The sequence below is a fragment of the Anser brachyrhynchus genome, assembly GCF_964034855.1.
Source record: "Anser brachyrhynchus genome assembly, chromosome: 2".
Lineage (NCBI taxonomy): Eukaryota > Metazoa > Chordata > Aves > Anseriformes > Anatidae > Anser > Anser brachyrhynchus.
Window position 1 is genome coordinate 156,866,192 of NC_137695.1, and position 12,230 is coordinate 156,878,421.

At 41.2% G+C, this 12,230-nt stretch overlaps 1 protein-coding gene across 13 annotated transcripts in view; it reads right to left on the reverse strand.

Moving 5' to 3' along the window:
* Positions 1 to 12,230, reverse strand: part of TRAPPC9 (trafficking protein particle complex subunit 9) — a 556,529-nt gene that overhangs the window by 249,601 nt on the left and 294,698 nt on the right. The window contains exon 22 of one of the 13 annotated variants that reach the window (XM_080582084.1): positions 4,337 to 4,374. The exons of the other annotated variants lie outside the window; for them this stretch is intronic. Coding sequence (XP_080438210.1) covers positions 4,352 to 4,374 — 23 coding nt within the window. The 3' untranslated portion in view covers positions 4,337 to 4,351. Of the gene's footprint in view, positions 1 to 4,336; positions 4,375 to 12,230 lie in introns of those variants that run through there. 13 annotated transcript variants of the gene reach the window in all.

Here is a 12,230-nt window from a genome sequence, read left to right on the forward strand (position 1 = left end):
TGATTATTCATTTTAGTATGCACATTTCATTTTAAAAGAAGCCCAAATATATTCAGAAAACAAGACACAGGGCAGATGCCAGCCCTGTTGTTTGCTGTAGTACTAGAAGGCAGCTACAACTGCCTTCACAAAGAGAACTAGATGTTACAATATTCCCTCTCATCATTCAGTTTAGCTGAAGCCACATACCCAGCTTCCGAAGTGTGAAGGGCACTGGGGCAGATAAGTTGCTGTCAGATGGACTCCGCAGATCCAAGCAAGCTTTGGAGGAGACTTCAAGCTCAGCCAGGAGGAAACGTGCAGGTGACAGGTCCATCTTTACGTCTTGCCTCTTGCTGAGAGCAAAATCCTTTCAAACAGCAGGGAAGCAGTTTCGTTTCCCTGAAAGCCACAATCCCAATTTGTCTCTCAGTGAAGTGCAAGTGTCAACCTTCCTAAAGAAATAGCCACAAGATGAAGCACTGCTTCCACCTTCCTTCATTAAATCACTTGGATACTCCCAAAACGTGGGAATTTGTCTCTCGCACTGCCTCTAGCACAAAAACTCCGCGTCGGGAGCCCCAATTTTTTCCTGTTATTCCATATTTTTGCATCAGAACACTATCAGTTACTCAAGGGAAAAGTGAAATTGTCAGTGAAATTGGCTGTGATGGCTGAGGACACCGTGAGGCGAAGACGACAGAAGCACTTGACTTGCAGCCTTGCTCCAAAGATGTTTAAAACCTTCCTGCTACCCTAGCTGCCTGGATCTGTATTTCACCGGCTCGTAAACCCCCCTGGATATGTGCTAGGAGGCAGCATGGCCATAAGCCACATCCTGGGCTCAGGAGAACATTGGTAATACCTTCCAGATGAGTTCTTCAAAGCCAGGTACATGGACAAATTGACGTTGTGGGTCATGCTCACAACTTCGCTAGCAAATACATGTGGCCCATCTTCCAAAGACCATCCAACTAGTGTGGTTAACCACTTCCTATAACCAATCACACCACTTCAAATCCTTCAACAGCTTTGTCCAATCTTCATTATCTCTCTTCTGCTAACAATAAGAAATTCTCTGCATATTTTACAAGTAGTTTGGCCACAAAAGAAATCCACTTAAATAATCAGCAGTGAGATCTCTCCACTGGTACACATGTATTATTCATTACTACATAATCTCAACAGCTTGCTTAACATGCCAGGAGCTTCTCTAACTTCCCACAAAAAGGCTGACAGAGAACTTTTTCCCCATTTTTAAGAATGCACAAATTAAGTTTAGTCCATGCGCTACAGCCTTCCTGTTTCCTCTTCCCCCAGCCCTTAAGCATAACAAATCACGGGAAAATCCATCAGATGAAAGTTTGACTGAACAATTTCTCAGTTCATCACGGGACCATAGCTTCTATTGTTAGATACGGACAAACCTGCCTGCATTTGCACTCTCCCCGTTCCACGTGAATGGAAGACAAAGCAGCTCAAGCAAAACGCTGACCTGCTCTCTGCACATGAAATAACAATCTATCGTATCTGCTTCAAGAGGCAGAAATTAAAAATGGAAAAATCCTTACACAAGTATTTCTAATATGAGTAGCACTGCAGAGGAAGGGGAAGGAGAGAGAAATAGATATTTCTCTCTTCAGTCCGGTGTTTGGGGCAATCAGCTGGGCACAGGCATCTCTTTCAAGGAGAGGTCTTTGGGTGAAAACAAATCACCAGGAGCCACGCTAGGTGCTACATGCCACTCACCTGGTAGCCACCAGATACCACCTCTTTGCTGAATTTTGGAGGTCTCAAATGTAGGTCTCAAATGAGAGTTACCAAGCCAAGAACAACTTAATTCCATTTCCTGCCCATTGCTGTGATTGTTTCTTCTTAAAATGAACCCATCGTGTCAGCTACACCCAACCAACCAACCAACCAGTCCACCAGAGTATCTTCCCTGAACCACTGTCCTAACTCATTTCTGCTATTTCAAGTTAAATAAAAACAGAAGATGAATATATATATATATATATATATATATATATATATTCATCGTTTTCATTGTGCCTTTGTCCTCCTCAAGTAGGCACCCAAGAGTGTTTGTATTTGGCTCAATGCCCTTGCAATTCAGGTATGCCATATTATGTTCTCAGGGATAATAAAGCTTTCTCCTCAGCCCCAGATGTTACGTGGTATGCTTTCAGCAGGTTGCAGAAGAACAGCTGTGGATACAAAAACTAAAGGAGCAGCACATGATGCTTAAAGTTGACTTTAAAGAAGCAGGGTGGATAGATGGGTCCCCTTCAAATAAAAATGTCGACATACTCTCTGGAGCTGAAGTATGAGTCTATCTGCCAGCTGTGCAGATCAAGCCCCTGCTGTGTGTGTTAGCATCTAAAACTGGGGAAGACGGTGATTGAAACATGCCAAAGCTGAAATAGGAACCGTGTTGCTCCTCTAGTGGCATCCTGGAGGCTGCACACACACAGCAGCAAGACCCGCAGCTACTACCACCATCATCATAAAGGGATCAAGGATTCTGGATTACCCAAGGAAAAAAATTTTTTCTTTCCCTTCCCTTTTCCTCACTGCTCAGTCACCCAACTAAAGGCCAAAACAGTATTTCCAGATAAACTTTGCACATGCTGACAATCTGTCATATCCCGGCATGACAGATATCCTGCTCCCCCTGACTGCATTTAATGTTAAACCAGTCATTAAGCAAATACAATCATATACGATATCAGAAGAATGTTATTTCTTTTCAACAGGAGCTGGTATTAGTTGTGTGCAGCCCGAGAGAGGAAGCCTCTTCTCAAAAGCTTAAATCTGGATTTTACAGGCAGATTGCTTCACAGGTTGTTTTTCGTATAAATTTCTTTTTTAATGCGAAAAAGTTATTTGTGATTAGCTATCAATAATGCAAGATGTCTTTGAAATAACAGCAATACTTTTCACTCCGCTGTGAAAAGTGTCAAGAACAATTCTTTACATTTTGATGCTAAACGAAGTTACACATATTGCACTCCGTCTCACTACGTCACTGGTTCCAGCAAAGAAGCCCTTCAATGACAGCTCAAAGTCATCTGGCCAATCAGGCAAGAAAAATAAAGCACCCCTAAAAATCAGAGATTTCTGGTCCTTTAGTTAACTGTTGACCGAGTTTTTAAATGGGTATTTAAAAAAAAAATATTCTGCTTTGCTGTTGAAACCCTTTTTCATTTATAAAGAGCTCTTGCAGATTATGTGAACGTCCTTCCAGCATCAGACATATGGGTTGGAACATCTTTTTATCACATATGACAGTGCAGGTCAGACCCCAAAGAAACATGTTGTGAAGAACACATCAGTAACAAGAATAATTGGCTATACAACACACCTTGAGAACTGTCAAAAATGTACAGTTTTTATGAAAAAGCAACCTTTTTAAGTATGACTTTTGATGTTGTTCAGCACTGCCCCATATGTCCACCCAAATGCCATTTTTAAACCCCGAGGATATATTTAGTACAGCATACATCATCCCGCTGTCGTCATTTCACTGAACAAAGCAAAGCAGGATCATGCTAAATGATGCATCCTCAGCGTGTTTCAAGAGCACAGCAGTGAAAGGACTGCAATACCAATGAAGTTTAAAATGTAGTCAAATAAGCTAAAGAAATAAGCAGAAGACGGCACAATAGGTATCAATGGAGTTGAATTATGAAGTCAAGAATAGATGGAAACATAAAATATGCTGACATACGAACTGTATCTGCTCCTGCCTAGTCTCCGTTCCCCCGCCATTCACATAAGGCACCATCTGATCTTTCAAGTTTCTGCATGCATGATGAGCTCTTGGCTACAGCCTGGGCTGGTGCAGCCAAATCTTTGTGATTCCACCTGGGCAGGACAGAATGCAAGTTATCACTTCCGACTGGCACGATTTCCTACGCCCAGAGTGACCCCGCGTGAGAACTCCATGCCTCATTACACCAGCCAAGAAATTAATGTAAATCACCAGCCCAGCACAGCTTACTGCGATCTCGGTAGAAGCTTGAATTCGATTACCAAAATTCAAAATAACTGCTAAGGGTTTGAGATTTATTTGTTTTTTGTTTTTTTTTTCTTTTAAAGGCATTATTTAGCGAATGATAAGATTTAACTGTTTTCGCTAAGTGCAGATACCTTTTGTTACCACGTACTGGATGTCCCCCACAACAAACCCTTTGCTCACCTCACCTTCCTGCTAAAATTAGCTTTCGGATGCTGCGCTCTTTGAAGCAGGGTCGATCATCTTGTACTGGGTTGTAAGGGAGATGTCCCCTTCCCAAGGGACTGGAGGGCGGGGAGTAAGCACAGTCCTTCTCCTAGCACAAAGGAGCACGAGGAAGCAAAGCCAGGTAGTTCAGTCTGCACTGAAGGGTGGCACTGAAAAAGACATTTCTTGGCATGAACCCACAAATCATGGAAATTACACTCTTTTACCCAATTTTTAAGTAGGGCATAGATGGTTCTTAAAGACACTTCACGGAGACACTTCAGTTTGCTACTATTGTTCAAGCTTAAGAGAGTGATTTTTTTTCCCAATAGTAATCCACAACAATAACTCGCCTTTATGTTGAACAACAGAAGCAAAAATATCAAGTAAAACAGCAACGGCATGGTGAACTGGTTTAAAAATGGGACTTTGAGGAGAAAATACAGCACAACCATGGGCTTGCTCACTCTGCACTCGGGCAGGGTGTCGCTGCCCTCGATGCACGTCAAGTGTCCCCACCAGTCGTCCTCCATGTCCTGTGCTGGTTTGGCCAAAGCATGTCTGAAGCTACCAAGCCAAAGCAGTGCCAAAAGCCACCAGAGCAAAGAGCAGATGTGCTAAAGCCTGGTTCCCCAAGGACACTGAGCTCTGCTGCTGTCTCCTCTCCATCACAAGGTCACCATTACCGAGCAAAAGGAGCAAGTGCTGGGGTTAATTTGGGCTTTTAAATTAGCTGCTGCCAAACACAACAATAGCCAAATCCTCCGGCCTCTTCCTCAGCTCACTAACCTTTGGGCTCTCGCTCTCTCCTGCTTCTTGTAGAACTGGTAGAAATTTAAATGACATTTAAGCATCCTCCCAGTCTTTTAAATTTGGTTTAGGTTGTCCAAAAGGTTAAAAAGTTAGTAGGGGTGATAGAGATAAGCAAGAGCACAGAAGCCAGCCTAAAAATACAAATAAATGTAGTGAATAGCATCCGAATTCATTGTACTGACTTGCAAAAATTGGATTTTGCTCTAAGCCAAGATAACTGCCTAAAGATTTGACATTACCTGAAACCCCTTCCCCCATAAATCATCTTAGACAAATGTTCCTTTCAAAATGTTAGGAAAGGAAATGGTTAATTTCATTTTCTTTCCCGAATGTCCCAATTGAGACATTTCTGCTACCCAAGCAAAGCATTTTCTGTATTGATTTGGGGGATTAACACTACCATTAGCTTGATACACAGTTCATCCAGCTGTTCAAATCTGAAATTATCAAGGGTAGATTAAAAAAAAATCATCCATAGGCAGGCTTTTTTCAATTTTTACTGTATTAACTAAAGGAAAATGATTCTCTTGTTTCTTTCCATGACAGGCATTTTATTTCCCTTGTGCGTTCTCAGAATACATATGCTGGGGCCTTTGTTTTCTGCTAAAGCTAATTAAAGCTTTAGTTTCAGTTACAAAAAAAAAAAAAAAAAAGCTATTTTCATACAATCACTTATTTAAACCCACCACATCCAGATCGAGCATTTTTCCAACACAGCCAGGGACACATCATGCACGCAGGCTCATTTCCAGGGACCAGCCAAGCTGCTCTCCTATCGGAGAAGGTGCAGGTCCATCACCGTGTCTCTAGGATGAATTCATTAATAAGACCTTTTCTTTCCAAAATCTGTGCTTACGTTTTGCTATTATTACTAGGCCACGTAGCAGAGTTACTCTATACAGACTACACTGTGCAAAGCCTGGGAGATCGCCTCAGCTTTTAGTTAGCAGGTTTCCTTTATCAGCCTTAGCATATCACGGTGCTTCAAATAATGCAAGGAACTTGGTAATTTCAAGTTTTAATATTTTGGGACAATAACATCTCTGAAGTGAACTATTCCCCTATTGACTTTCCAATCTGACAGTGTTTGTGAGACAAACGCTAAACCTGCATTTGCTTTTTATGGAGACCCATGGTTTGCAAAGTTCGGTAATTGGGAAACTTTTGAGATGCCTGGGAAATCATCGCTAAGGGCCACGTTGCCCACTTGCGTGCTGCTGTGCTCTCTGCTGCTGTACTTTAAGAAAACCTCAATTTCTTCTTAGCCATGCTTGTTTTGCAGTGTCTGCTGGGCAGCAGTGCTACTGCGGTCCCCAGAGCTCACAAACCTGATCATTTTCTGCCGATCTGAAACCCCGCAGATATACCCAAGGGGACTTTGAACTCTGCTCTTCTCGTTAAACGAGAGAAGGAAAACCCAAACTACCAAAACAACTTTAGGCACAATCCCCATAAAAAGTAGCAAGGGAAGAAGGAGGGAAGATTTCAGGAGTGAAACATCTGAACTTCATTTGGAAGAAGACCAAGAGAAGGGAAAATGGGATGGCATCATGGTAGGCTCCTACCCATCTCTACAAGAAGGGAGGTGGGAATCAGAGGACAGTCTGTTTAGAGAGAGGAAATACTCTGCTGCAGGTTTGCTGCTGGAAAAACAAGCAGTGATAGCTGCATTTGTGCTATCAACTAATTATTTCTGCTGCCACGCAGCACAAAATACATAAGACTGAAAACTAAACTAAACAATCTAGGCACAGCAATCATCCTTCACTCTTGAATCTCAATATGTTTTCTACTGTTCCACTGTCAAACTGAATAATAAGAAAGCAACACTGCAAGATACGAGTGCGAGTACTGCACTTAGCGTTTACCTTGTATGCATGCATCACCTATGAGTGTCACATCATCAAGATGCCATACAGTTTTCCACCTCATTCTGGGAAGTAGTAAATTAAAGAAAGTAGTAAAGGAAGTAGTAAATTTAAGATATGATTGGCCCTTCTGTCCCAGCTCTGGCAAAGTGAGATTCTCCATGAAACCAATTTTCTCCTGGGAAACTCCTCTTATCAGTTCTTTTGTGATCCCTTCACCGGCGAAGCCTCCATGTCGTTAATGATATCGTTAATGATATCATTTGTAAGGCACTCACTGCTTGGAGAAACGCCGGGATGCACGTAGCATTTGACTATCAGATGACAGCAATGCTTTGAGGCTAATGTGCTCAGATGAACACTTCACCTGTGCTTAGACAACAAATACCCTCCTTATCTCATCACAGTAATTCAGAGTTACGCATGCCACAGTAGCACGAAACGTACCAGACCATTTATCCCTGTTTCTAACTATGACAATCCATGTTGGCTTTTCGTTTCCTGTCTCGCACAACCACCCTGATTCTCTAGAAGTTATCATAAGGGCAGATTTTCTGGGTTAACATCTCTGTGGTACAAATAAATGAGCTTCACAAAGATGCCCAGCCAGGTTTGCAGGAACATAACGTTGTGTCTACACGTGCCTTCCTCCTACTTCTTCAGACTTTGTACAGCTACTAATTTTCTCTGAAATCAGGTTTTGCTGAATTCCAGGTCTTCAGGTCTTGAAAACAGAAAATAATCAGTTTGCCCTCTTGCCTCTTCAGGTGTAAATGCCATCAGATAAGTACTCTTTCTCTTCTTTACCATTTTCTCAGGCTATTGACAAAGCAATTAATGACAGCATTCTTACAATTTATGGGGACTTTTCCTGGAACAGGTTCTGAAGCTCTTTAAGCACTGCAAACTGCACAAACTATAAAGCAAACTCTGGTCTTCCCTTCATACTAGCAAAGCATCACCTTTAAAAGGAGAGCCAGGGCTATTCTGTTGCATAAGCCATGCGATCGAGAGGTGATGCACCGAATTTCAAGGCTTGCATTCAGCATGGAGATGACAGCTACCTGCCTGTGAAGAAGAGACACAATCATATCTCTTGGGAGCTTCCCTGTGTCCGCAAGGGAGTTAAAGCAAAGCCTGCTTCCTTCCTTCAGTCGCCGGTATAAAATGGTGGTTGTGGAAGAGAGGAGGAAATTCGTAGGTGGGTTTAGAAGAGAATGTCCCTTTCCTCTGGATATTTGAGCAGCTTTTAACTGTCTCACTCTCGATTGCCGTGCAGAAAAATTCCAAGTTTTTCTAATAAAATTCAAAGGGAAAAAAAAGGCTTTGGTGTTATAGTTAAGCATCCAGATAAATGGCCTGATATTCTGAAGACTTGAGCATCCAGCAAGTCACAAAACATTGTTTGGCACTGTAACAGTCATCTTTTCAATATGAATTCAGGAAAAGATTTTCAGGGAGGTTGGGGTTTTTGTTTTGATTTTTTTAAATTCTTGGGCAACTCATCATTCATAGAATTTTTACTATTTATCATTTAGCACTGCCATATTGGTAACATTTTTTACGTAAATCTATTAATAAATCTAAAAAAAACACATAATGAAAACAATGTCATGAGTGAAATCTTCGTGATCGACACATTATTTTTCATCTTTCTGAAATTTAAAGTTGGTTTTGGGGCCACATTACAAATTTGAAAATTGGGGGGGGGGGGGAGGGGGGGGGACACAAAAAACAATAAGATCAACATTTAAACTTAAAAAAAAAAAAAAATCTCAGCAATAAAATCATAGAATCATTCAGGTTGGAAAAGACCTCTAAGATCATCTGGTCCAATCTTTAGACCTCCACATCTCTTGAAGACCTCCAGGGAAGGTGACTCAACCGCTTCCCTGGGCAGCCTATTCCAATGCCACACAACTCCTTCAGTAAAGAAATTTTTCCTCATATCTAACCTAAACTTCCCCTGGAGCAACTTGAGACCATTTCCCCTCATCCAACCTAAAATGTACTCAACTGTCAAAAAACATTACGCAGTCAATGTACAAATGGAGGTTCTAGGGGTTATTGCCATCTGCAAATTTCTTTATTTAAGACGAGGCGATAGGCGGTAACAATCCTAAACTTGACCCCTAAAAGTATATCTTAAATGGATTTTGCTTGAAACTATTCAAGCAAACATTGCCTTTGTAAAAACACCAGCTCATGGAGATATATATACGTGAGCAATACCGTGCAACTACACTGCTCCTCCTCAGCTGCCAAGGACACCAGCCCAGAACAGTCCTCCAGCATCACGGATTATGGGAATGATGCCCAAAGTTGGAATGACAGAACTACAACTCTTACACCAAGTCTATGTTATTTTCATATTAGCAAAGATGATAAACCCAGACAGAGAGAAGAAGAAAGCTGTTCCTTATGGGAAGTTCTGGAAGGATATCAAACCTCTCCGGGTTCTTACTTGGCACCCTGGGTCACTAGGCAGGTCCCTCTTACCTTGCTAAAATAAAAACAAGCAAATAAAATGCCAAAAAGATCTTGAAAAGCAAAAAGTGGTCCTTTAGTTTATGGTTTCTACAGCCTTAAAGAGCATGGATTGCTACCTCTGTCCATTTGACTACCCCGAGCAGATGAATCATCTAAAACAAGTTATGGTATCATGGTCATATTTTGAAGTTAAGTTAAAAGTGCCACTTGAATAATTAGGTGAATCAGAGAAAGATATCAGACCTCTGTGCCACCAGAAACCCTAATATGCAACAACTTTATTTACTTAAAAACTCTTACGCCATTCGAAGTACGGGTGACCTGTTCATATGCCTATGGTCATAGTTTAGTCAAATCCCTCCCTAAGCTGGATCAGTTGCTTGGCTAAGAGAATAACTTGTGCGTGTTATAAATGCATAGGAGGCAGCATCAGTTCAATAGAAAGAACAATCTATTGCTGTACGTAGGGTCACTTGACGAAGTGACCATTGTTTCCTTACATTCCTCTCCTATGAAGCTCCCTCTCCCAGCTGAGGGAGCTGGGGATGTTCAGCCTGGAGAAGGGAAGGCTCTGGGGAGACCTCACTGAGGCCTTCCAGTACTTAAAGGGGGCTTATAGAAAGGATGGAGTGGGACTCTTTACTCGGGTAGATAATGATATGGCAAGAGGGGATGGTCTTAAACTAAAAGAAGGTAGATTTAGATTAGACATTAGGAGGAAATTCTTCACTCAGAGGGTGGTGAGGCCCTGGCACAGGCTGCCCAGAGAAGCTGTGGATGCCCCATCCCTGGAGGTGTTCAAGGCCAGGCTGGATGGGGCTTTGGGCAACCTGGGCTGGTGGGAGGTGTCCCTGCCAATGGCAGGGGGTTGAGGTTAGATGGTCTTTAAGGTCCCTTCCAAACCAAACCATTCTATGATTCTATGGTTTGTTGCTACTTTTGTAGGCAAAAAGCGCCCTCTACTCATGACTGGAGTGGGCCCTAAAACCAGTATCTCAGAGAATCCTTTGCTTTCATCAGCTCTTAAGAATTTTATCACCCAGGTTCAGGTATTTTGTGGAACCCTCTTGGGAATCAGGAGTATGGAAACATTGGTATTATAGTTATTCTCCCAGTAACGAGAGGGCTCTGGCCTGGCCGATGGTCTGTGACCACATCCTGCTGTGCGAGCCTCATCTTCCCTCCAACCCCAACCTCCACAAGACATTTAGTCCACTGCAAGAAATGCACAGCAAGGGATGCAGCTGAGGTCTCTGGATGACCAGTGTTAGCAGATGGAAGTCAGGTTCAGGTATGCAGGGTTTTGCAAAGCATTTATTTTATGTCATCCACAGCATCTACGGAATTGTTAGCTGTCTGGCATACCTACAGACATGTCTTTCTAACGTGTAATTATGCTATATCATCTTAATAGGCTAACTACTAGTAAACAGCATAGCAATTATATACTAGAAAAAGATAACTTTTAAAAATATTTAGTCACGATCTGCCTTTGCTTCAGTTTGTTTCTAAATAGGCAAAAAATAAAACTTCTCTTTTTTTTCCTGGAAATACTGGTAGAAACTTCATTCTCTTTCTTTTTGTACTAAATCCTGTAGATAAATAGCCGGAGAACAAAGAAAAAAGAAAAGAAATAATTCATCCTGTGATCCTGGCTTCTGCTGACACAAAAATTCTTCTAAGAATATGCATTTCCTATTCAGTTCCGTTAATTCCTACAGCACTCTTATTTTATGTTCATTAACTTCCTTTTAACACTACTGTAGATTATTTCCATGCAGTCTGAAAAAAAAAAAAAAAAAAAAAGGTGCAAGTGGAGCAGAAAACAGAGCAGGGACTACAGAAGTTTGTCAGTTTAACAACGAAGCTCCAGGAGCAATAACATTTTCAAACAAATGCAGCACTAAATCCTCCTACACTGCAGTGTAACAATCAATTTGTTTGCCTAGGAAACTTCTAAAGCACTTTCAAGGGAAGAGAAAAGTATGATAGACAACTCAACAATATGAAGGGATGGAAATTCTTTGCAAAATCTCCCTATAGCAAATTGCAGGGGAAAAAAAACTATTAAAAATGGTAATTAAACAATAATTAGCTTCCCCATTGTTACTTCAGCAACACTGACGACTTTTGCATGAGTTTTCATCAAGGAAATTATCATCAAAGTATTCAAACACTAGCGTTTAAACATGATTTAAATGAATGCCTATATATATGCACCTAAATGATCATACTCCATGAAGCCAGGTTTTGGTTTACCACCTTTTTTTTCAGACCAACAGAGAAACACCATTTCTTATCAGCCAAAGACTTAGAACGGAGATGCAACTGATTTGCAAAAGTACTGAAGATTTTGTTTGTTTTGCAAGAACTGTGTTTAAAGTGAAGACTTTCTGGTAAAGAAATGGAAAGCCGTAGGAACTTGGATGGCTCTAACGGTATCTTACTTCAGAAGCAATCAATTTAATCTCATCCTGAATGCATTAACTACGCAGTACCACTATGAGTAAGACAACACTTCTATGCTTATACCTACAAACTCAGACATTTTTGCAGCAAGAATAAAGTTAACATCTACATATTTGAGAGGAAGGAGAGCGCAGTTTAGAAATGTACAGAAATATATTATAAATTAATGCATTAGAAGTGAACGTCACTTTCTGATACTATAACCTATGTCCTTGTCTCACTAAAGTATGGTTCACCGAGAAGATGTATTTCATTATCAACACTAAGAGTTCAAAATAAATAGCTACACCAAAAAAGAAATCTTTTATAAAGACAGATGCTCTGCAGACACATCAGTGCCTGTTCGTTTTTCTCCCTTCTAATTAAAAGACCATTCAAACTTCTGG